The 25,307-nt window shown below is 47.5% G+C and overlaps 2 protein-coding genes across 3 annotated transcripts; one reads left to right on the top strand and one right to left on the bottom strand.

Moving 5' to 3' along the window:
• The first annotated feature begins 1,326 nt into the window (after window positions 1-1,326).
• On the top strand, window positions 1,327-4,952 carry Ccdc107 (coiled-coil domain containing 107). Its single transcript, XM_045130024.1, has 6 exons — window positions 1,327-1,479; window positions 1,565-1,725; window positions 3,819-3,873; window positions 4,116-4,206; window positions 4,277-4,389; window positions 4,466-4,952. Exons 1-6 carry the CDS (start codon window positions 1,374-1,376, stop codon window positions 4,672-4,674), a joined length of 735 nt encoding a protein of 244 aa, XP_044985959.1. The 5' UTR covers window positions 1,327-1,373; the 3' UTR covers window positions 4,675-4,952.
• Window positions 4,953-5,611: 659 nt separating this feature from the next.
• Arhgef39 (Rho guanine nucleotide exchange factor 39) lies at window positions 5,612-9,420 on the bottom strand. 2 transcript variants are annotated; one of them, XR_006635105.1, is made up of 10 exons: window positions 9,250-9,420; window positions 9,004-9,098; window positions 8,647-8,767; window positions 8,265-8,383; window positions 7,415-7,485; window positions 7,045-7,173; window positions 6,659-6,888; window positions 6,033-6,121; window positions 5,750-5,855; window positions 5,612-5,690 (listed from the first exon to the last, which is right to left on the bottom strand). XR_006635105.1 is itself a non-coding variant. In XM_004658340.2 (9 exons), exons 1-9 carry the CDS (start codon window positions 9,385-9,387, stop codon window positions 5,840-5,842), a joined length of 1,008 nt encoding a protein of 335 aa, XP_004658397.2. In that variant the 5' UTR covers window positions 9,388-9,420; the 3' UTR covers window positions 5,612-5,839. The 2 variants fall into 2 exon arrangements, 1 of the variants encoding a protein (XP_004658397.2); XM_004658340.2 differs by having other exon boundaries at window positions 5,612-5,855.
• Window positions 9,421-25,307: the final 15,887 nt, after the last annotated feature.

The following is a 25,307-nucleotide window of genomic DNA, read 5'->3' on the forward strand; positions in this document are numbered from 1 at the left end:
TTTGAGAGAGACAGAGAAGAAGAAGCAGAGAGAGAGAAAATAGGCACACTAGGGTCTCCAGCCACTGCAAATGAACTCCAGATGCATGCGCTACCTTATGGGTAGAGGGCTGGAGAGATGCCTTAACCATTAAGGCACTTGGCCTGCAAAGCCAAAGCACCCAGATTCAATCTCCAGTACCCACATAAACTAGATACACAAGGTGGTGTATGCATCTGGGGTTCATTTGCAGAGGCTAAAGGCCCTGGCGCGCCCATTCTCTCTCAAATAAGTAAAAATATTTAAATATTTTTAAAAAAGAGGGCTGCAGAGATGATAGTGGTTAAGGCATTTGCCAGCAAAGCCAAAGGATCCCGGTTAGACTCTCCAGGACCCACGTAAGCCAGACACACAAGGGGGCGCATGCATCTGGAGGTCCTGGTGTGCCCATTTTCTCTCTTCCTCTCTTCCCGTCTTTTTCTCTCTAAAATAAATAAACAAAATATATAAATAAATATAAATAAAATAAAATAGATAAATAAACCATACACATATATATATAGGCATGGTGGCGCACGCCTTTAAAATCCCAGCACTCAGGAAGTCTCGTAGGAGGATCGTGGAGAGTTCGAGGCCACCCTGAGCCTCCAAATTGAATGCCAGGTCAGCCTGGGCTAGAGTGAGACCCTACCTCGAAAAAACAAAACCAAAAAAAAAAAAAAGTAATCTACCCCAGGGCAAAAAGCAGCCGCGCTGAGAATGAGCCCCGTGTGGTTGGTGCGCACGGCGACGCACTGCCTGCGTAACTAGCAGAGCTGACGGAGGACGCCCCCGCGACACGCCGCTCGGCTCGCCCGCCGCAGACCGGCGGGGTGGCTTCTTGGCGGGCTATCCAGTGACAAGCGGGAAGGTCGACGTGCATGCGCACGCGGCACTCTCTGCCCAGGGTCCGGGGACTTTCCCCTAGGCGGAAGGAAAGGAACAAGTCCCTCGTGTGTAGCCTAGGCAACAGGCCTTCAGAGCGAGCTGCTGTGTACCTGCCGGATGGTGAACTTTTATACGTCCAGGAGAGACTTTATTTATTAGTTAGGGTGACAAAGTTGGTGGTTCAAAAAATTTGTAAAAATAAGCCACTTTCATAGGCAAAATACTGCAAACCGAAGGCTTCAGAGGACTTTTGGCTAACAATACTCAAGAGATGAGAAATTAACTTATTTCGGAAAACAAGACCTTATGCAAATTATCCCGCCCTACGTGAGTGGGCGTGGCCTGCTAGGCGACCGGGAGCGGGACCCGCGGAGATCGCGTCCGCGCGTGCGCAGCGGGGCGGGCGGCCGAGGCTGCAAGGTGGGGGCCGCGCCAGGCCTCCTCTCGGCTGGGGGCGGGGGCTAGGAATGGCGTACGCGGGCCCGCTGTCGGCGGTGCTGGGTTTGCTGCTTGCGTCCGCGCTGCTCGGTGTCCTCGGAGAGCGCCCCAGCCCACATCTTGGGGCACACGCAGGTACCAGCAAGGGCGGCTGGAGGGAGGCTGGGACTGCCTGGGAGAAGCCTCCACCCCGCTGACCGGCCTGACCCTCTGTCCGCAGAGCGCCCCTCCCAGGGCGGACCCGGGGCCACCGGGGCCGCCGAACCCCGGCGGCGGCCGCCACCCAAGGAGCAGCGGGAGCGGGCCAGAGCTGGAGCGCTGTCTTTGGGGGCGCTGTACACCGCGGCTGTCGTGGCTTTTGTGCTGTACAAGTGTTTGCAGGTGCGGGATGGCCGTGGGTGATGTGGCGGGGTGGGGGTGGGGGGACGAGGTGGGATCCCTAGGACTGAGTCTGTCCAGAGGACGCGGTGGTACACAGAACTAGGCAGCGCTTCCCACCTGCCTACATTATGGGGTTGCAAGGATCTAGAGAGATGATGGATGTAAGGCGCCTGGCATCTCTCTCAGTTCAGTGATTTAACTTAGTCGAGGTCACCTACTTAGTATCTGGCGTGGACGGGGTTTGAACCCAAGTCGTCTATACCAAAAAAGTATTTACTTGGAGATACTCCAATCTTGCCTCACAGTTGATAGCTGCAGCCACCGGGTGTCTAGAGTGCAAGACACCAAGCAGTTTCAGGTTCTTCTTGGGAAGGAGGCCCTGAAATGTGAGCTGACAGTACATTCTGCTGTTTTGAAACTGTTGAAATGGCAAGTAGGACCGCCCAAGGCGGTCTATCTTCAACCCTGGTCAATCACTTGCATTATGAAATATAGAGGGCGGAGAATCAGAGAAATAAAACTAGATGAGGCTGGGGAGACGGGGCACCGGTTAAAGACACTTGCTTGCAAAGCCTGCTGGCCTGGGTTTGAGTCCTCAATACCCACATAAAGTAAAGCCAGATGCACAAAGTAGCTCAAAAACATCTGAAGTTTGTTTGCAGTGGCAGGCGGCCCTGGTTTTCTCTTGAATGCTGTCTCTCCTCTCTTTGCAAGTAAAAATATTTCTTTAAAAAAAAAAAAAAAAGGCCAGGTGTGGTGGCGCACACCTTTAATCCCAGCACTCCAGAGGTAGGAGGATGGCTGTGAGTTCAAGGTCACCCTGAGATTACAGAGTGAATTCCAAGTCAGCCTGGAGTGAGACCCTACCTTGAAAAACCAAAAAAGAAAAAAAAAAAAAAAAAGAAAACCACTAGATGAGATAGCTAATGATCACAACTAGACTTGACAGGCTAGAATGAGGATCAGATAAAATTTAATAACTGTAGATTAAATTCTATTCCAGCCTTGTACACAGATCCAAGTACACTAGGAGAAATATAGTAGAACCTGTGGAAGAGACTTGGACATTCCAGTTGACTAACCACTTCCTAAATCACTGCTCCAGAGCTGGGGAGATGGCACAGTGGTTAAATCAGTGCTCCAAACAGGGTCTTATTCTTTATCTGTTAATCAGAACACTGGGAGAATTTTATTCACATACACACAAACCCTTTAGGACACTTTTATGTGCTCAGTAAAATCACCAGAGATAGGAGAAAAAAAAGTTAGTTAAAAGGTGTGGTGGCGCACGCCTTTAATTCCAGCACTTGGGAGGCAGAGGAAGGAGGACTTCACTGTGAGTTCGAGCCTACCCTGAGATCACATAGTAAATTCCAGGTCAGCCTGAGCTAGAGTGAGACCCTACCTTGAAAAAATTTAAAAAGCCAGGCATGGTGGCACACACATTTAATCCCAGCACTTGGGAGGCAGAGGTAGGAGGATCACCGAGAGTTCAAGGCCATCCTGAGACTACATAATGAATTCCAGGTCAGCCTGGGCTAGAGTGAAAAACCAAAAAAAAATAAATAAAAATAAAAATAGAGCCGGGCGTGGTGGCACACACCTTTAATCCCAGCACTCAGGAGGCAGAGGTAGGAGGATCGCTGTGAATTCCTGGCCACCCTGAGACTACATAGTGAATTCCAGGTCAGCCTGAGCTAGAGTGAGACCCTACCTTGAAGAACCAAATAAATAAATAAATAAAAATAAAAAGCAGGACTGGTGGTGTAACCTAGTAGTAGTATTTTGTGTGAGGTTCTAGGTTCAAACCCTACCAACAAAAAATGTCTTGAGGAATGAGGCAGGTGGTACAGCAGGTCTTCACATTCCTACTGCAGAGTTTCACATTTCTGGAAGTGTTTCAGCAGACTAGTCCTGTGTGGGGTGTACTGACAGGTTCCTTCATGTTTTGAACAAGGAGCTGGACTGGAAACAATTATGATTCTCTGGAGGTAAAAACCCAGTAGCTTTCTCTGTGCCCAACTGTGCTCCTTTCTCTACTGGCTCTGAAGATGGGGCTGCTGGCACAGTGCCCTTCCCTGCTTCCACAACAGGGCAAAGATGAAGCTGCAGCCGTCCAAGAGAAGAACAGGAAGTCATTGCAATCAGGTGGGTTAAACAAAAGTGGTAGGGAGAAGCCCGGCGTGGTGGTGAGAGCCTTTAATCCCAGCACTCAGAGGCAGAGGTAAGATGACTGTGAGTTCGAGGCCACCCTGAGACTACAGAGTGAATTCCAGGTCAACCTGGCCTAGAGTGAGACCATACCCTACCAAAAAAAAAGTGGTAGGGAGAAGCCAGGGAACAGCAGAGATAACCATTCTTCCCTCCCCTTTCTTCTGCCTTACTACCAGAGCAACAGCTGGCCCAGTTGACACAACAGCTGGCCCAGACAGAGCAGCACCTCAGCAGTCTGGTGGCCCAGCTTGACCCACTTTTTGAGCGGTGAGAATTTGAGGGGTGAGGTGGGAGGATTGGAGGAGATTGGGCAGTCTCGGAGTGGGTATTTCCACAGGGTTACGACTCTGGTTGGAGCCCAGCGAGAGCTTCTAAACATGAAGCTACAGACCATCCACCAGCTTCTACAAGACTGCAAGCCGGACAAGGACATGGAGGTTCCAGAACCAGGTAAAAGCGTTGGGTGGCATCTGGTGAGGGGGAGACAGTCTCTGAAACTAGAATGTGTTGCTCTTTCCCCTCACAGAAGCCAGCCTACCTTTTCCTGAGGACTTGAGAAAGGAAGAGGTTGATCAGGAGGCTGGTAACAGTCAGACCTGGGCGAAACCTATACATTGCAGCCCAGGGACGTGGAGCCTAGGTTCTTCCTGGGAAGTGGAGCAGGTACTGAGAAGAAGATGTGGCAAGGCGGGGACAAATGCCTCAGCAGTGAAGGAGGGACAACTGAGGGTTTAGTACAACGAAGTCTGTTCCTGTGACGATTCTCCTACGTGCTTCCCCCCCCCCTCCCCACTTCCAGCTGGTCATATGCACACCCATACTAGGTGCCTCCTTGGAAAGGTTCCCTTATTAGGAAAAAAGAGGCTGCCTTTCAGTGAGGGCACAGAAGACTGAGGGAGCTCATTGTTTCCCTTTGTTCATAAGGCCACCAGCACACCAGCCTTGAGCCTTTTCTAATAGCTGAGACAGAAGTATCTTCTCAAAACAAAAATAAAACAAGTACTTTATTAAAATCCAGTGGGAAAAATAAATTATAAAAAATTACAATATGGGAGGTGAAGAGGATCAAGAGTTCAAGGCCAGCATGAGACTGTCTCACAAAGAAACTAGCCAGGCATGGTGGCACACACCTTTAATCCCAGCACTTGGGAGGCAGAGGTAGGATCATCATGAGTTCTAGGCTACCCCGAGACTGCATAGTGAATTCTAGGTCAGTCTGGGCTAGAGAAGTGAAACCCTACGTCGAAAAACCAACGAAAGAAAAAACTACACGTGGAAAGGTGGAGGTTGCAGTAGGAGGAAGAGGTCAGCCTGAGCTACAAAGTAAGACCCTGTCTCCAAAAATACATTTACATATATAACAGTGCTGGAAAGATGGGTCAGTGTTTAAGTGTGCTTCCTGTGCAGGCATGAGGGTCTGAGGGGGCCTGAGACTGTCCACATAAACATCTGGGGATGGCCACTCACACTTATAACCTCAGTCCTGTGGGGAAGAGTGCCAGAGAATCGCTAGGGGTCATGAATTGCAAGCTCCTAGGGCAAGGGGGATGGGGGGAGACATCAAGTGATAGAGGGGAACACAGTGTTCTTCAGTGTATGCAGGCAAGCCCACAGGGCACTGCACAGCACATACGTGTATACCACACACATCATACCATGCATACACAAAATATACACCACAGAAAAATATCCTTTACAAAGCTGAACGATAGACAGCTGGGCACAGAAGGCATAAGCTTATCAGTCCAAAATCCCCTCGGTGTCCCAGGGGCTGATGCAGCTTGGCAAACACAGAATGATCCTTATCAAACCACAAAGTTCTGTGCTTTGTTCCAGTGATGAAGATTTCTGTCTTCCGGGCTCTGACTTATCCCTGAGTTCTGGAACTTCTAAGATTCCTCTATCTCTTCTGGCTTCTGTGGAGAGAGAGGATAGTTGGTTCAGATGGCTAACTTGAGCATTCTATTCAAATACAGTCACCTGTGGAGATGGGCAAGGTCCTAGATAGGTGTGGGAATGAGCTAGGATCAGGCTTGATCCTTTCCAGCCTGTGAGCCGCCTCATAGCACTTTCTGAGGGAAGGTACAACTTACCTAATAGCCATAGTCAGACTATGGTACCAATGTGACAGCTCTTCTTGGTCTGTTGACATAAGCAGTAGCTTCTCATTGGGGAAGGACAGCTAAAGAGAGACCACCTATTAGTGTGTGACTCAAAGATTCAGGCTAAAACCCTCACTAGTTCCATAGAGGTAATTCAGGGATGGGATAAGAAATAAATATGGAACCCAAGCCCCTATGATGGATCGATTGATCTATCTGTCATCTATCTGTGTATGTGTGTGTGTGTATATTTATTATTTTATTTTTCTTTATTTTTTTTTCTGAGGTAGGATCTCTAGCCTGGGCTGACCTGAACTCACTCTGTAGTTCCAGTCTGGCCTCCAATGCCCAGTGATCTACTCTCATGAAAAGGGACCCACACATCTGGGCGTGATGTCGCACACCTTTAATCCCAGCACTCGGGAGGCAGAGGTAGGAGGACCACTGTGAGTTCGAGGCCACCCTGAGACTCCATAGTGAATTCCAGGTCAGCCTGGGCTAGAGTGAGACCCTACTCCGAAAATTCCCCCCCCAAAAAAAGGGACCCACACCAAGAGAGAGAGGTGTCCATAAGCATCTGAGGTATCTTTGGGGCCTAGGGCCCACCTGTTACTTACACTGAGCAGTCCACCACAGGGGCCACCTGAATGGCCAAAGACCTTACAAAGTTGACACTGAGCCATGGGATAGAGGGCCCTGCAGACAAAGGTGCCACTCTTCAGCAGATGCAATGGGGGTCGAGGCTTGGCCATCAGGAGTACATCAGAGAAGAGGAAGAACATGCGGGCCCGAGGCTCCCCTGTGGGAGGCACCACCAAAAGCCAGCCCTGGCGCAGAAACCAGCGTCCTGGGGAATGGAAGAGCTGTTACTCTGGTGTAGCTCCAGGACCCATGTTAGCAGAAGGGAGGCTGAGGAAATGGGATAGCCGATAACGCTGGCTCTGCAGAGGAAGAGCAGTGCACAAGGGGCAGTTGGAGACGAGGGGCAATGTACGCGGTCTACCTGAGGTCAGTCCCTTTGCCTGGCGCCCACTGAGTAGGGCCTGGACACGCAGGAGGTGCTGGTCATTCTTCTGTGCCTGGCCGATGGCATGGACTTTCTGGGCAGTTTCACTTATCAGACGGGCAGCCCCTGGAATAACACTCCCATCTCATTTCTCAATTCAAATTTAACTTTGGGTGATGGGCTGATGGTGAAAACCAGCTTGTATGGAGGGGACCCAGGTCAAGATCTAACTTCTTGATTAAAAGGTAAGCCAACAGTAACATTTAGTGGAAGATAGGGGCATACCATATATTGTTGGTGGTCAGAACCAGAAAGGGATACAGGACAGGCAGCCTCCTGCCTGAGTTGAAAAGGACAAAGAACCTACGCGAGAGCTGTTGGTAGTCAGAGTTGTTGGGACCTGTGTTTTCAGCCAAAGCAGTGACGAGATGCTCATACCTGGAAGTGGACAGTGGGAAGTGTATGCGGGGAAGTGGAGCCAGGCAAAAATTCCCTTGCCTTCTGCTTAGCCTACAGATTAGCTAACATGCATTCCTCAGTTGCAGGTCTGGCTATTGGATCACTTCTTCTTAACCTGGGACTCAAAATCTGAGGTCATACTACACAGTCCATTTTCTTCTCACACGTAAGAGTCAGTGGCCAACTGACTGGTTCAGCATACCAGGTGGGAAGATGAAAGTTAATCAAACCAGAGAGGGTACCACAGATAACCTATGGGTCCTTAACTCATCCTTAGAGAAATTCCAGGCTAGGCTGGCTCCTCTATGAATTTTTTTAAAATATTTACTTATGGGGGGGGACAGAGAGAGAGAGAAACTGGGCACACTAGGGCCACCAGCCACTGCCAACGAACTCCAGATGCATGTGCCACCTTCTGCATCTGGTTTACATGGGTACTGGGGAATTGAACCTGGGTCCATAGGCTTCGTGCCTTAACCACTGAGCCATCTCTCCAGCCCCTCTATGAGTTTTTCTACATAGCCTGTCTTCTGGCCCCTACTGCAGGCCCCCTTACTTCAGTATAGTGTCCACAGACCTAGGTCTGAGGCTGCAGACCAGGGGTACTGCTGTTTAGGTTCATATTTACTCTTGGAAAAACTTTTAGAAGCAGCTCCAGGGGACAGGAACAGGGTTGGGATAGACCCCCATGCCACCCCAAAGCTGAGGGCAAGTCATGCAACCCAAAGGATGGCTCTGGCCTATGAGAGCTCACTCACTGCTGGAGTCGCTGCAGAGGTAGAGGCAGCAAATCCTGGAGCTGAAGTCCCCCAAACTCAGGGCGGCTTTCCTGAAGCTGTACAAACCTACGGAAACGTTTGTTCTTCTTCAGCTGCTCCTGGACGAGGGGGAAAGCTGGCATCAGGGAGAGAAGCCACTCCTTATATTGCCTTCATCTGCATACACACCACCAGCCTTCAGGATGCTGCGTGCTCCTAAGAGAATCCTGTTCTACCTACAGGGATCTTGGCACAGAGCTGGCTGGGCACTCAGGGATTTCTAAATGAAGGAACTGTATGACATGAAGTTTGGGCCTCTAGGTGAAAGGGAAATATAGGGGCAAGCAAGGAAGAGACGGATTTCAGATCACCTCCAAGTTACCTGAAGGGTGGTCCGGGATCTCTCAGCGTTGGCGGCAAATTGGGTGTAGAGGTCCAGATGGAGGCAGAAGCCACCTAGTCCCTGCCCCCAGAGCCCTTCTTCAAGGTAGGGAAGCAGCTGTCTGTGTGGGCAAGGGCAGACTCAAACACTCCCTCATTTACTTCTCATAACCCTGCCCTGGAGGGTAGTCCTATTATCCCATTTTACAGCTGGAGAAATAGACAGGTTAAGGCATCCGGCCAAAGCTACGGGTGAGAAAATTGGCAGTCTGCAAAGATGAACCTGGCCTTCCTGCCTCCGCTCGGTGCCACAAGCCAAGGCCTCCCTCACTCCTCTCCCTGCACCCCCTCCACTCACAAGCTCGCGTCGTAGATGGACTCCCAGGGCCCAAACAGTGCCTGGCGCTCTGCTGGCCGAAGGGTGCCCTTGGCTTTCAGGATCCCTAAGAAGTACTGTAGAAGGAAAGAATACAGCTATCAGTCTTGCGGCAGAGGAGGCCAAGGTCAAGGGGCAGCCAGGAGAGACAGGTAGACAGCTCAAGGCCCACCAGACTGCGGGTCGCCGACCTTGCGGAGACCCTCCCCACACCCTTCGGTTCCGCACCGTGGCCACCAGCCCCAGCTGCTCGTGGTAGCGCCGCTCGGTCTCCAGCAGCTCCCGGGCGCTGCAGGCGCGTTTCCGTTCCCAGCGAGCGCGCTGCTCTCGCAGCGGGCACCGCGCGGTGGAGCCCGGGCTCTCCATGCCAGGCCGAGGGTTCCAGGTTCCCTGCAGCAGCCCGCGGAGATTCAAATCCCAACCGCTCCGGGGCGGGGCCACGGGAGCGCGCAGGAGAGCATGCGCAGTGGCTGCCAGGCTCTAAATGTGCCTCTCGGTGGGGGTGTGCCAGGTGGGGTCGGGATGTGGCGCACCTATGCTCGGCACTGAAGTGGCACAGCGTCAGGGGACTCAGAGCTGCAAACGCTGGTGGATCCTCAGTGCCCTTATCTGTAGAATTGGGAAGGGGGTGGGATTGGCTAATTACAGTACACTCTGCCCTCCAGACACTAAGGTGGCCATAACCAGTGTTTTCATTAAAAGGAAATGTTGTCAACCCCGGACAAAGGTTTGTATTTTTTTTTAATATATAATTTTTTTAAAACTTATTTGAAGGAGACAGATAGAGAATGGGCCCACGAGGGCCTTTGGCCACTGCAAACAAGCCCCAAATGCATGCACCACCTTGTGCATCTGGCTTACATGGGTCCTGGGGAATTGAACCTGGGTTCATTGGTTTTGCAGGCAAGCGCTTAATCACTAAGCCATCTGTTGCAGTCAGGTTTGCATTGCTGGCAGCAATCACCTGACTAAGAGCAGCTTTTGGGGGGAAAAAAAGGTTTATTTTGGCTTACAGACTCAAGGGGAAGCTCCACAATAGCAGGGGAAAACGATGGCATGAGCAAAGGGTGGATAACAGGAACAGGAGAGTGTGCCAAACACTGGCAAGGGAAAACTGGCTATAACACCCATAAGCCCTCCTCCAACAATACACACCTTCAAGAGGCAGTAATTACCTAATCTCCGTCAGTTGGGAACCTAGCATTCAGAACACCTAAGTTTATGAGGGACACCTGAATCAAATCACCACACTACCTCTCCAGCCCTTTTTTTGTTTGTTTTTGTTTTTCGAGGCAGGGTCTTATTCAGGCTGGTGTAGAATTCACTCTGTAGTCCCATGCTGGCCTCAAACTCACAGTGAATTTTGGGATTAAAGGCATGCAGAACCACACCCGATTAAATTTGTATAAATTACTATTTTAATGTTTTGTTTTTCCCATTGTTTTGTTGCTGAGACTGGCCTTGAACTTCTGATCATCTTGCCTCCATCTGGGAGCTGGGATTCCAGGACTGTGCCATCACATCCAGTTTATGTGGTGCTAGGGATCAAACCCAGGGCTTTGTGTTAAACGAGGCAAGTGCCATACCAACTACAAAACATCCTTTTTTTTTTTTTTTTTTAAATTTGTGTGTGTGTGTGTGTGTGTGTGTTGTTTGCATTTCATACTGATCTAAAGCCTGACTGCTGGCTGGAGAGATAGCTTAGCAGTTAAGGCACTTGCCTGTGAAACCTAAGGATCCAGGTTTTATTTCCTAGTACACACATAAACCAGATGCACAAAGTGGCACATGAGTCTGGAGTTTGCTTGCAGTGCCTAGGGGCCCCAGTGTGCCAATTCTCTCTCTCAAATAAATGAACTATATATATTTTCCAGGTAGGGTCTCACTCTAGTCCACGCTGACCTGGAATTAACTCTGTCATCTCAGGGTGGCCTTGAACTCAGAGCAATCCTCCTACCTCTGCCTCCCGAGTGCTGGGATTAAATGCGTGTGCCACCACGCCCGGCTTTATGTCAGGAATCTTAAAATGTGTCTACTTTTTAAAACTAGCCAGGCATGGTGGCTCACACCTTAGTCTCGACACTTGAGAGGCTGTGGTAAGAGGATCACTGAACCTAGCTTGGGCTAGAGTGAGACCCTACTTTGAAAACAAAACAAAACAAAAAGCTATTAAGGGGTAGAGAAATGGCACAGCAGTTAAAGGCACTTGCAATGCAAAGCCTGCTGGCCCCAGTTCAAGTCCCCAGAACCCACATAAAGCCAGATGCACAAAGTGGCACATGCATCTGAAGTTCATTTGCAATGGCAAAAGGCCCTAGCATGCCTATATTCATTCTCATTCTCTCCCCCTACCCAGCAAATGACTTTAAACAAAAAAAGCTGTTACTATGGAGGAAAAAAAAAAAAAAAAGCACATAGAAAGTATTGCAGTCAGTAGCCAGGCGTGGTGGCACATGCCTTTAATCCCAGCACTCGGGAGGCAGAGGTAGGAGGATCGCTGAGAGTTCGAGGCCACCCTGAGACTACATAGTGAATTCAAGGTAAGCCTGGGCTAGAGCAAAACCCTACCTTAGAAAACCGAAAAAGTAAAAGAAAGTATTGCAGTCAGGTTCTCATTGCTGTAGAAAATCACCTGACCAAGAACAGCTTGTGGAGGGAAAAATGTTTACTTTGGCTTACAAACTCAAGGGGAAGCTCCATGATGGCGAAGGAAAACGACAGCATGAGCAGAGGGTGGACATCACCTCATCACCAACACTGGGTGGACAAAAGCAACAGGACAGTGTCCCAAACATTGGCAAGGAGAAACTGGCTATAAAACCCATAAGTCCGCCCCCAACAATACACTGCCTCCAGGAGGTGTTAATTCCCAAATCTCCATCAGCTGGGAACCTAGCATTCAGAACACCTAAGTTTATGGTGAACCCCTGAATCAAATCACCACAGAAAGTATAGTGTCAAAAGAAAAATAAAAAGTAGGCTACAAAGCCATTCATTTGATATCCTCTGTATAGAATATATAAAAGGCTGGGTGTGGTGGTGCAGGCCTTTAATCCTAGCACTCAAGAGGCAGAGAGGTAGGAGAAACTCTGTGAGTCTGAGGCCAGCCTGGGACTACAGAGTAAGCTCAAAAAACAACAAAACAGGGCTGGAGAGATGGCTTAGCAGTTAAGCGCTTGCCTGTGAAGCCTAAGGACCCCGGTTCGAGGCTCGGTTCCCCAGGTCCCACGTTAGCCAGATGCACAAGGGGGCGCACGCGTCTGGAGTTCGTTTGCAGAGGCTGGAAGCCCTGGCGCGCCCATTCTCTCTCTCTCCCTCTATCTGTCTTTCTCTCTGTGTCTGTCGCTCTCAAATAAATAAATAAATAAAAATTAAAAAAATACAATAAAACAAAGTGTGTGTATATAAGACTAACCAATCAAAAGCTAATTGTGGTTTTTAATTTCTGGATGACGAGACTGAAGCTAATTCAACAAATAAGTACCTACCTGTGTCAGGCAGTAAAATACTGAGGCTAAAGATATAAGGGTGATTAAAATTTTTTCCTTAGACTTTATTCATTTTTTCTAAGTTTTCTGCATTACCCAGGCATTATCTTGTAACTAGATAATGCACTTTGTATTAAGAAACAAATATAAGAGAGAAACATTACACTCCATTCCTACTGTTTTGGACTCTTAGGAATCCAGGCTCATGCCAAAAACCAGGGGATTGCTGGGGTCTAATCTCCCCTCTAACTCTGACATCCTAAGAATTCTGAGAATGTTGAAATGCTGAGCTTAGACAACAGAAGAACATCTTTAAAGTTTTGGATGGAAAAAAGTGAGTATTTGGATCAGACCTCATCTTGGGCTCAGGTCTGAAGGAAACTGGCAGTAGCAGATATGGGAAGGGCTAATGTCAAGTGAATGGGGAGAGCCAAGCGTGGCGGCTCAAGTTTGTCACCTCAGCCAGCACTTGGGAGGTTGAGGCAGGAGGATTGCTGTATGTTTGAAACTAGCCTCGGCCGTAGAGTGAGACCTTGTCTCAAACAAACAAAGCAAATGAGGGATGGTCCACACTAACAGCTTAAGTATGGAAGAGGACAGATAATCTCATGTTGACCAGTATCACTGTGAGCCCAGGCGATAAGAATAGAGCATAATGCCTGGGGCACAGTTGCCATGGGTGTGTTTGAGTGTACCGCTAGCTTGTATGCTGAGAGGCTGGGAGAGGGCTGGGGAGGCAGATGCTGCTGTGAGCTCATGTGGGCGAGTTCTCTGACTGATGGACGAAGTGAGAAGACACACTGAGGACACCCTAAAATGCATCTACTTCAGTTCTATGCTGAGGGTTGACGAAATGGTGGCCCCATAAAGACATGTCTGTCCATGCCCTCACCTCCAGAACTGCAGGTGTAACCTTATCTGGAAAGAGCTTTTACAGATATAATTAAGAATGGTGAGCAGCCTGGTGTGGTGGCACACGCCTTTAATCCCAGCCCTCAGGAGGCAGAGGTAGGAGGATCGCTGTGAGTCCGCAGCCTGAGCAAGAGTGAAACCCTAACTTGAAACCCCCTCCCTGCCCCCTAAAAAATGGTGAGAACTGGGGATACAGCTCAGTTGGCCTATCCACAAAATCCTGGATTCAGTCCCTAACACCACATAAGTCAGGTGTGATGGCACACCTCTATAATCATAGTACTTGAGAATCAGAAATTCATAATTATCCTTGGCTCCACAGCTGTTCAAAGACCAGCCTGGGATACATGAGACCCTATCTGCATACAGAGAGAGAGAGAGAGAGAGAGAGAGAGAGAGAGAGAGAGAGAGAGAGGGAGAGAGAGGGAGAGAGAGAGAGAAAGAATATGCCACGTGAAGGAGTAAGATTTGGAGTTTTGTAGCCACAAGCCAGGGAGACACCAGAATCCAGAAAAGGCAAGAAAAGTGGTTTCTCTGGAACTTTTGGAGTCTGGCCCTGCTGATACAGTTATCAGACTTCTGGCCTCAGAACTTTAAGAGAATAAATTTCTTTTTCTTTTAATTTTTATTTATTTATTTGAGAGTGACAGAGAGAGAGAAAAAGAGACAGAGAGAGAAAGAGAGAATGAGAATGGGCACACCAGGGCTTCCAGCCACTGCAAACGAACTCCAGATGCATGCGCCCCCTTGTGTATCTGGCTAACGTGGGTCCTGGGGAACTGAGCCTCAAACTGGGGTCCTTAGGCTTCACAGGCAAGCGCTTAACCGCTAAGCCATCTCTCCAGCCCAAGAGAATAAATTTCTATTGCCATAGGACACCTGTTTTATGGTAGTTATGGCAGCCCCAGTTAACTACTAACAGTGCCAAGGGCCAGAACTACAAGTCAGCCTCAAAAGCCCAGAAAGGCTTTGATCTGTCTTGGTTTCTAATCTGACTAGAAAGAAGGGACCTTTTCTCCTACTCAATCAGTGAGTAGCTCCCTCTTCACTACCCTGGGTTAGTCAAAGACATGTTTTACTTACATGATCTTCAGTGTGTGGAAACATAGACCCTCATGTTAAACCTTAAAGTCTTAAGGCCTTAAGACTTGACCTTAAACAACTACAGAGAAGTCCAGTGCCAGGCGAGGAGTGTCCTAGTCAGTTTAGTTCTGAGTACGCTGTGTCTTGACCTGGGGAAACTTGGGAAATAAGAACTCTAGGAACTCAAACCTGTTTTAAGGTTTGGCAGACTACCAGTTGTGAAGGTGTGATCCAGGACCAGAGTCCACGTCTCCACCCAGATCAGGGAACTGGCCACACAGAGATAGCTCAGGGACACAGAACCATGGGGAAGAGCATTTGCAAAGCCAGTGAACCACAACAAAGAGTGTTACACCTACTTACAGACCTGTGCTCTGGAATATACAGAAAAGCCCTAAAAGTGGTGGGAAGAGATGCACATAAAGATGTGGGAGTATAGTGCTACTAAGAAGTGTACAAAGAGGGCTGGTGAGATGGTTAAGCTCTTAAGGCAAAACCTAATACCCGAGTTCAATTCCCCAGTACCCACAAATGCCTGATGCCCAAAATGGCACATGCATCTGGAATTCATTCTCAGTGGCTATAGGCCCTGGGATGCCCATTCTCTCTCTGTCTCTCTCTGCTCATAAATAAATAAATAAATAAATAAATAAATAGATAAATAGATAAATAGATAAATAGATAAATAAATAAATATTTTAGGGGGTTAAGGTGCTTGCCTGCGAAGCCAAAGGACCTGGGTTTGATTCCCCAGTACCCACGCAAGCCAGATGCACGTGGTGGCACATGCATCTGGTGTTCGTTTGCAGTGGCTAGAGGCCCGGGTGTGCCCATTCTCTCTCTCTATTTCTCCTTGCTCTATCTCAAATAAATAAATAAAATATATTTTTAAATCATTTAAGAAAAGATGCTGTGTTTTGAAAAAAAAATTTTTTACAGAAGCATACAAAGAGATCCTGACAAGACTGAAGTGTTCCGAATGTCAAGCAAGGCTGGGCGTGTTGGCGCATGCCTTTAATTCCAGCACTGAGGAGAAAGAGGTAGGAGGATCACCATGAGTTCAAGGCCACCCTGAGACTACATTGTGAACTTCAGGATAGCATGGGCTAGAGTGAGACCCTACCTCAAAAAACAAAAACAAACAAACAAAACAAAAGGAAGTAAAATGAATAAAGGCTGAGATTGGTGTGGGGCAGAAGTGTCCAGCCATGAGGCCCCAGACCACATGTAGCATGGTACTTTGGTCCTCTCTGCTGCTATGACTTCTCTCACCTAAACTAGACTAATTGTTACCATATTCTGTTCTGCACAAGCTCATCCAATGCAGATTATTACCATGACTTCTACATGCCAGGGTCCAAGACAGGGGCTGAAAACAGCTGATTATCCAGAGAATATTGGATCAGAATGCCATGGATGGCTCTGAACTTGGCTTCAGAAGGCAACCAGTATTCTTCTACTGAGTCAACCCCCAACCCAGCTCCAGAAAGGCAAAATAGGGTGTTTGGCTGAGTACCTCCTAAAATGACCACTTGGAAGAGGACTGCTGTTATTCAGCCACACAAGTTTTATTTTTTGTTTGAGGTAGGGTCTTGTTCTAGCCCAGCCTGACCTAGAAATCACTATGTAGTGTCATGCTGGCCTCAAACACACGGTGATTCTCCCACCTCTTCCACCCGAGTACAGGGATTAAAGGCACTGGCCACTACGACTGACAGCCATACAAGTTTTGATATAGAATATGACAGAGATGGCAGATGATTTGGCATAGATAAAAATGTGATTTTGGGCTGGAGAGATGGCTTAGCTGTTAAGGTGCTTGTCTGCAAAGCAAAAGAACCCAGGTTCAACTCCCCAGGACCCACATAAGCCAGATGCACAAGGAGGCACATGTATCTGGAATTCGTTTGCAGTGGCTGGAAGCCCTGAGAGCCCATTCTCTATCTGCCTCTTTCTCTCTCTCAAATAAATAAATAAATTTTTTAAATCTGATCTCATGCCAGGCACAGTAGTGCATACTTATAATCCCAGCATTCTGAGACAAAATGATCACTTAGGGCTTGAGGCTATCCTGGGCTACACAGTTGAGTTCAAAGCCAGTCTGAACTCCATAACAAGACCCTTGTCTCAAAAAACAAGAGGTTTGCTGGGCTTGGTGGCACACAACTTTAATCCCTGCACTTGGGAGGCAGAGGTAGGAGGATTGCTGTGAGATCGAGGCCAGCCTGAGACTGCATAGTGAATTCCAGGTCAGCCTGAGCTAGAGTGAGAGGTTGGAAAGATGGTCCAGTGGATAAAATGCTCAAGCTGGAGCACCCAAGTTCAATCCTCAGACCCCACATATGAAGCTGGAAGCTGTGGTGGGCTTCTGTAATCCCAGCATGCTGATTCTGCTGACAGTAAGATAGGTAGAGTCCAGAGAATTTCCCAGAAGCTCATGGTGGATGCAGAAAAGAACAGTATAGGGACAATCTACAGCGAGAAACTCTGCCTCAAGTTAGGAAGACAGGTGACAACCGAAAGATCCTTTGAGTTCCACATACGTGCCATAGCATCCATGTGCCAGCATTCACACATTCATACACATAAAAAATAAAATCAAAAAGGAATTCATGTCCTTGGGACAACTGGAGTTTGACACATACAGGTCATTGACAATGAGTCCCTGGGGATGGAAAGGACATCTTGGTCAATATGAGATTTCTGAAGTACCTGGAAAATTGATCTCCAGGGAGAAAATGCTCCATTAATGGCTGATGAATAAAAGATCGACTCAGTCAAATACTGGACCCTGCCCTCATGGAGCTCAAGGTTATGAGAGCAGATAAAATGTCATGAATCATCCTAATATGAGTTAAATGGTGGACAAGGTTATTATTGAAGGCAGGCAAAGAGTTGGGGTAGCTTGGAGATACTAGAGAGCCTTTCTAGACTGTGGTGGAGGGTTGGTTAAGAAAGGCTTTGTAAGCCGGACGTGGTGGTGCACACCTTTAATCCCAGCACTTGGGAGGCAAAGGTAGGAGGATTGCTGTGAGTTTGAGGCCAGCCTGAGATTACATAGTGAATTCCAGGACAGCCTGAGCTAAAATAAATCCCTACCTTGAACAAAAAAAGTGGTGGTGGGGGAACTGGAGAGATGGCTTAGCTTGCCTGTGAAATCTAAGGACACCAGCACTTAGGAGGCAGAGGTAGGAGGATCACTGTGAGTTTGAGGCCAGCCTGAGATTACATAGTGAATTCCAGGTCAGCCTGGGCCAGAGTGAAACCCTACCTTGAAAAACCAAAAAGAAAGAAAGAAAGGCTTTGTGGGCTGGAGCAATGACTCTGGTTAAGACACTTGCATGCAAAGCCTAAGGACCCAGGTTCAATTCCCCAGTAACTACATAAGCCAGATGCACAAGGTTGTGTTATGCCCAGATCATGGAGTCCCCAAAGACCACCAAGAGAGTCAGACATGTATGCAACAGCAAAGAGCTTTATTTCAGGCTTAGGCTCAGGCTCTAGACTTTACCAACACAGTGGATCTGTCTAAGGGCCCAGAATGGTGTTTGGGAGAAGCTTTTATTGGGTTCAAACAAAGAAAAGGGGAATTTCCAACGTGGCAGTTACATGATTGGTTGACATTTAGCAAGAGTATACATGTTACAAGCTGATTGGTTACATAGTAGCTGAGGAGGATTAAGCAAACATCTATAGTCACAAGAGTGACAGGAATGTATAACATCTACTTGGTCCTTTCTGATTGGTCTGTTACAGGGTTATTTTGAGTACTGAACAGTTTGTGGTTTTTCCAGTAACTGGAAAGTGCTGTGTCAGTAACTTGTGCCCCTGCAGGGAAACAGAAACTTAGGCCTATTAATATCTTTAAAGCCTGTCATGGCGTTACTTTGGTTTGGGCTCTTCATTCCCCCCTCTGCTTGTAACTTAAGAGGACCCAATCTTGGGTCCTTATTTGGGGCACAGTTGCAAGGGATGGTACTGTGTCCTAAGCACCATGAGTTGCACTGTGTTGATTTGTTCCTTGACAAAGGAGATTAATTTATTGATTATGCAGGGTCTGAGAGTTAGTAATAATAATAGTAAAACCAGGGGTCCAGCCAGGGCTGAAAGAAAGGTTGTTAACCAAGGAAACCAATCAAACATTGATTCATACCAATTTTGATTCTGTTGTCTAGCCTTAGCCCTTTCTTCTAGCTTCTTGCAGACCATAGCTAAACTATCTCTGACAATGCCTGAATTGTTGGTATAAAAACAACATTGTTCTCCCAGGGCTTGGCATAGTCCCCCTTGTTGTAGAAAGAGCAGATCTAATTCCCTTCTATTTTGCAGTACCACTTCAGCCAGTGAGTCTATTGACCACTCTAAGTGGCGAATGGACTTTTCTAATTGAGTGAGATCTGAGTCTATAAGGTTATTTAGAGCCTGGACATTCTGATTTGCACTAATTAAGGCCATTGTTCCGTGCTGACTCCTGCAGCTATGCCAGACTCAACTAACATTGTAAGAAGAATTGCTGAAGCCCCAAAATCTCATTTCTGTCTGTGATGGTCCAGGGCCATTTCCGTATAGGAGCTGAAAGGAAAGTAATAAACTTGAGGGAACAGTGTAGCTAAAACACACATGCTGGAGTTTTGAAGAACTTGTGGGTGGATGCAAGAAGTCAAGCCTGTGGTGCAAGCAAACCAGGTTCCGTTAGGGGGCACAAGGTAGGAATTACTATCATTTGTAATAATAGTGTGGTTACAAAGATGTTTAAGGTGAGGGGAATTATTTAGATTTCCCCCTTTCTCTATCATGAACAGTCCTTTCCATGTTGCAGCTTGGAGGGGAAGGACAGGAGATTCTCCCCAGGAGCACCTGCACCTTGGCGGGCTTTTTAGGAGAGTTGACAAGTCTCCTGTAGTAGCCTATCTAGTATAGTATGGAGGCCTGGGATCTAAACAGAGCCAGCAGTCTTTTCTGGTGAGGTTAGTAGTAGACTTAAGGAAATTAAAGGTGAGATTGAGTAGCCCGAATAAATTGGATGTATCAGGGGCCCCAGGGGGAGACATGGTTATTGGGGTTGTGATCTGGTTCATGGGGGAGATGGTGCCTGAGACTGAGGTCAGTGCCATGGGCTTTAAAACAGGCAAGGCAGGAGCTGCTGGCCCTATAGCTACAGGGGGAGACCCTGCCAGAAGAACCTGTTTCTGGATCTGAAAGAGGAGCCCCCTATCCTTTTAATTTTGTTTTCATATAACTTCAGACCCCAAATTTTTCCAGCCTCCCATCCTGTGCTCATTTGTCCCTTTCCCGTTATAGAGATAGGGTTTCTCCTTTTTAACCATGTCTGGTTATTTGCTCTATCAATCAGTATTAAGATCCCGATTTTCATCCTTCACCCAGGGAGCGTTAGTTTCACAGCCCCATTTATAGCAAAAGAAATTTTCTGCCTCACCACAAGTCCCATAGTCATTTGTCCCTGGACAAACATAAAATTTGACAGTTGTGAGCTTTTGTTCCTGGCAGTCACTACCGCAATTGGCATTGCTCTCTCCAACTTGATATGATGGACAATTTTTATTTCTGTACCATGGATCTGGGTCTGGGTGTTCCCATATGGAGCCGGCCGGGCACAAAGATCTAGGTGAAAGACAGGGAAGGTGGTACTCACTGGGCCGGTTAGTACCAGACTCTGTACCTCTCTCCCTAAGTCTTGCGGGGAATTCAAAAGCAAACTTTGGTAATGAGTTATATGGATACTGCTCATCCACCAGTCAGGTGGTTGTTTAGGACCCCCTCTAGCATGCAGGGTAACGACATGAAGTTCTTGTCCCAAAGTCAGCTTACTGCATCTTTAACTAATTGAGCAGTAGCCACTACAATCCTTAGGCAAGGCGGTCAGCCACTACTGGATCCAGTTTTTTTTGACAGATAAGCTACTGGTCGGTTCCATGGTCCAAGGGTTTGTGTTAGGACCCCCTTTTGCAATGCCTTTTCTTTCATCTACATAGAGGTGGAAGGGCTTGTTGATGCCTGGCAACCCTAAGGCAGGGGCTGTCAGGAGGGCCTGTTTAATGTCTTTGAATGCCTGATCTTGGGCCTGGGACCACTGAAAGAGGTCACCCTCTTTGGTCAGTTCATATAGGGGCTTGGCTAGTTCAGCAAAAATGGGGATCCAGAAGCAGCAGAACCCTGCTGACCCCAGAAACTCACGGACCACCCTTTACGTGGTGGGGGGAAGTATACTCATCATAGTCTCTAATAACCATCTTTGCCCGTCTTTGAGAATATACCCCAAGTAGATCACTTCTTGTAGGCATATTTGGGCTTTTTTTCTTTTTTTTCTTAGCAGAGGCATGGTAGCCTAAGTCTCCCAGGGTGGTTAACAGGTCTTCTGTTCCAGTCTGACAAGCTTGTGCCATGTCTGCTGCTATCAGGATATCATCCACATATTATAATAGGGTGAGATAGGAATGTGTTTGATGGTACTCACCTAAAACTTCACGTAGGGCCTCATCAAACAGGGTAGGAGAATTTTTAAATCCCTGGGGTAGTCTCATCCAGGTCAATTGTCCATTAAATCCTTTCTCTGGATCATGCCACTCAAAGGCAAAGAATGCTGGCTCTGAGCAGCCAACAGCAGGCTGAAAAGGGCATCTTTTAGATCTAAAACTGTATTCCAGGTTCAAGAAGGGGGCAGGGAACTTAAGAGGGTATAAGGGTTGGGACAATAGGATGTATGTCTAGCACCCATTTGTTGATTTCTCTTAAGTCCTGGACTGGCTGGTAGTCTCCTGTGTGTGGCTTCTTTACAGGGAGAAGGGGTGTATTCCAGGATAAATGGCAAGGGATAAGCACCCCTAAGTCTGGGAGGTGCCTGATATGCAGTGTGATTCCCATGTGGGCTTCTTGTGACACAGGGTATTGCACTCAGATGGGGGTCACCCCAGGCTTTAGTTCCACCCAAATGTCTGGACAGTGTGAGGCCAGTCCCATTCTCCCAGTCTCTGCCCAGGCTTTGGGATACTTTTGTAGCCATTAAGCAACATCCATCAATGGGCCTGGCTGTTGATGGAGCCTATATTCATCTTCTAATTGTTTAGTTAAAGCTTGTATAGGTTGTCTCCATTTGTCAGCAAGGTGGGGGCCATCTGGGTCAAACGAAATCTGGGCTCCCATTTTAGTGAGCAAGTCTCTCCCCAGCAGGTGGAAGGGGCACTCTGGTATGACCATGAAGGAGTGGGATACCCGGCCTGAGCCGAGATCCACTGTTCTTCAGGTAGTCCATGAGTGTTGGTTCATGCCAGTGGCCCCTTGTATCCTGGACTTCCTGGTAGACATCTTACCTTGAGGCTCTGTCAGCACTGAATGCTGTGCCCCAGTATCTATTAGGAAATATATTGGTGTCCCCTCCACTTTTAGGGTTACCCTGGGCTTGGGGAGGGGGGCCAAACCCCATCCCCCCTAATCATTGAGCTCCTCCAGGTCTAGAACTCATATGCAGTCCATGCTCCCATCTCTTTGTGGAGGCTTCTTAGGACAGACCTTAACCCAACGTCCCATTTCTCTACAATAGGAACATTGATTACATTGGAGCTTAGCTCTCCCATTGAGGTCCCCTCTTACCTTGTTTGGTGGCAAGTTTCTTGAATTATCAGTTTCGTCCTCCCAGAGACTCAGCAGTCACTGCCAGAAGAATCTTGGCCAAATTGTGAGTGTTCTTTTCATTGGCCAAGACGAGCTTGATACTCTTCTGTACTTTCCCTGTTGTTATAGACTTGCTCTGCCAAGGCAACTAGCTCCTGCAAACTCTTGTCTGCTAACCTATCTAATTTTTGTATTTTCCTCCTGATATCTGGTGCCGCCTGATGACTAAGTATGACTGTAGTTTTATTTTTAGGTCTCTCTGGGTCCATGGGTGTATATGTTCAATATGCTTCCATGAGCCTTTCTAAAAAGGTGGCAGGCCATTCATCTTTTCCTTGCTGCACATCACTAACTTTGACCAGATTGGTGGGCTGCCTAGCAGTCACTCGAAAACCCCCCATTAGAGTCTGGTGGTAGACCTGAAGTCTCTCCTTACCTTCTGTTGTGTTGAAATCCCAGTCAGGTCTAGTCAAAGGGAAGTTCACATCTATTATAGCCTGGTTGTTGGCTGGGGACCCATCTATCCCAGGGACCAGTTTACGAGCTTCAGTCTGGATCCTCTCCCTTTCTTCAGTGGTAAAGAGGATCAGCAAAAGCTGTTGACAGTCATCCCAGGTTGGCAGGTAGGTGAAAATGACAGAATATAATAAATCTATTAAACCCCCAGGATTCTCAGAGAAGTTTGGGGTCTGCATTTTCTATTTATAAAGATCACTAGTAGCAAAGGGCCAATAGTGGTGAAGTTGATTGCCATGTTGGTCAGGGGACCCCAAGACTCTTAAAGGGAGGGCCTGGGTGGAGGAGTCAGACTGCTGGCTCTGTTGGACCCTACTTCAAGTGTAAGGGGGACTGCCCAGAGGGGGTTATACTGCCTGGCCAGATGGTAGAGGTTGTGGTTGTTACCCTTGATCTGGTTCCTGGGAAGGTTCTGGGAATTCAGGCTTGGGATAGGGTGGAAGGAAAATGAGATCTTCCCTCAAGGGCTCCTGCAAAACAGGGTAGAGTGGGGCAGAGGGAGTAGTGGTTGGTTTTGATGGTTTCTTCTTTTCTTCTATAACCAAACCAGTGGAAATGCTGGCCTGAGGGGGAATAAGAGTTTTAGCAAAGGAGGGGGATTTTCAACAAGGTCTCATCAAACAAAAAAGTAAGGTACTTGATCTGGGTGGCTAGGTCTGCCAAAGATGATGTTTTGGGCCTGACAAATGGTCAGTAAATCAAAAGTGCCTTCAGTTGGCCATCCAACATTAAAGGTTGCCCATTCACTCCTGCAAAAATACTTTTAACTTTCCCTTTTAAAGTTCTATGCTCAAGTTATGAGCACAGTTCCTGACTTCCTTGAAATGGCCTTCTAGGAGAGAAAGGGGTGTCACCTGCGTCTGTCCCATTTATTTAGACACAGTTACAAACACGTCACAACGGATAATCACAATGAACAACAGAGAAACAGAACAAATCCTCCTGGCCACTGGAGGCAAAACTGAAAGTGAGATATCAACCTCTCTTCACACCAGAGGAGCGACCCGCTTCATCTCTGAAAATCCACTAAGGGTATTGAATCCCCTCCGGGTGGGCCTGGGGCACCCAGGACCCCACTGCCCAGGCAGGGTGGTCACCAGTGGCATGTCATCCAGACCATGGGAGCAAAATAGGAATTACAGAGTGAGCACACTTCTACACTGATGGAGAGAAAGACAAAACATAGAGACTTATCAGCCAGCAGTTCCACTCAACATGTTGGCAGTCTCAGGGGGTCTTGGGGATCCCGGACGAGTCCCCAAATGTTATGCCCAGATCATGGCGTCCCCAAAGACCACCAAGAGACTTGGACACATGTGCAACATCAAAGAGCTTTATTTCTGGCTTAAGCTTGGGCTACAGACTTTACCAATGCAGTGGTCCATCCAAGAGCCTGGAATGGTGTCCGAGAGAAGCTTTGATTGGATTCAAACAAAGAAGAGGGGAATTTCCAACATGGCAGTTACATGATTGGTTGACATTTAGCAAGAGTATACATGTTACAAGCTGATTGGTTAGATAGTAGCTGAGGAATGTTAAGCAAACTTATCTATAGCCACAAGAGCCACAGGAATGTATAACATCTATTTGGTCCTTTTTGATTGGCCCATAGGGAGTATTTTGGGTACTGGGAAGTTTGTGGTTTTTATCAGAAACTGCAAAGCACTGGGTTAGTAACTTGGGCCCTTCAGGGAAGCAGAAACTTAGGCCTATTAATATTTTTAAAGCCTGTCATGGTGTTACTTTGGTTTGGGCTCCTTAGTGGTACATGTAGCTGGTGTTCGTTTGCAGTGGCTAGAGGCCCTGGTGTGCTCATTCTCTCTCTACTTCTCCTTGCTCTATCTCAAATAAGTAAATAAAATATTTTTTAAAGTCATTTTAAAAAAAGATGCTATATTTTGAAAAAATTATTTTAAAGAAGCATACAAAGAGACCCTGAAAAGACTGAAGTGTTCAGAATGTTAAGAAAGAAGTAAAATGAATAAAGGCTGAGATTGGTATGGGACAGAAGTGTCTAGCCCTGAGGCCCCAGACCACATTTAGCATGGTACTTTGGTCCTGTCTGCTACTATGACTTCTCTTACCTGAACTAGACTAATTATTACCATATTCTGTTCTGCACAAGCTCATCCAATTCAGATTATTACCATGACTTCTACATGCCAGGGTCTAAGACAGGGGCTGAAAACAGCTGATTATCCAGAGAATACTGGATCAGAATGCCATGGATAGCTCTGAACTTGGCTTCAGAAGGCAACCAGTGTTGTCCTACTGAGTCATCCCCAACCCAGCTCCAGAAAGGCAAACTAGGATGTTTGGCTGAGTACCTCCTAAGATGACCACTTGGAAGAGGATTGCCGTTATTCAGCCACACAAGTTTTATTTTTTGTTTTTGTTTTGTTTGAGGTAGGGTCTTATTCTAGCCCAGCCTGACCTGTTTACTATGTAGTGTCAGGCTGGCCTCAAACACACAGTGAACCTCCCACCTCTTCCACCTGAGTTCAGGGATTAAAGGCACTGGCCACTACATGTGACAGCCATACATATTTATAGATATAGAACATGATAGAGATGGCAGATGATTTGGCATAGATAAAAATGTGATTTCAAGCTGGAGAGATGGCTTAGCTGTTAAGGCGTTTGCCTGGAAAGCCAAAG

The sequence above is a fragment of the Jaculus jaculus genome, chromosome 1, assembly GCF_020740685.1.
Source record: "Jaculus jaculus isolate mJacJac1 chromosome 1, mJacJac1.mat.Y.cur, whole genome shotgun sequence".
NCBI lineage: Eukaryota > Metazoa > Chordata > Mammalia > Rodentia > Dipodidae > Jaculus > Jaculus jaculus.

Bases quoted from the DNA above. Each gene is read 5' to 3' on its own strand.
- Ccdc107 (XM_045130024.1), top strand. From the start codon at position 1,374: ATGGCGTACGCGGGCCCGCTGTCGGCGGTGCTGGGTTTGCTGCTTGCG. The intron at 4,207-4,276 runs GTGAGAATTTGA...GTATTTCCACAG, and splicing joins CTTGACCCACTTTTTGAGCG to GGTTACGACTCTGGTTGGAG. The intron at 4,390-4,465 runs GTAAAAGCGTTG...TTCCCCTCACAG, and splicing joins CATGGAGGTTCCAGAACCAG to AAGCCAGCCTACCTTTTCCT.
- Arhgef39 (XM_004658340.2), bottom strand. From the start codon at position 9,387: ATGGAGAGCCCGGGCTCCACCGCGCGGTGCCCGCTGCGAGAGCAGCGC. The intron at 9,099-9,249 runs GTGCGGAACCGA...TTCCTTCTACAG, and splicing joins AGCTGGGGCTGGTGGCCACG to TACTTCTTAGGGATCCTGAA. The intron at 8,768-9,003 runs GTGAGTGGAGGG...TTGCCCACACAG, and splicing joins TCCATCTACGACGCGAGCTT to ACAGCTGCTTCCCTACCTTG.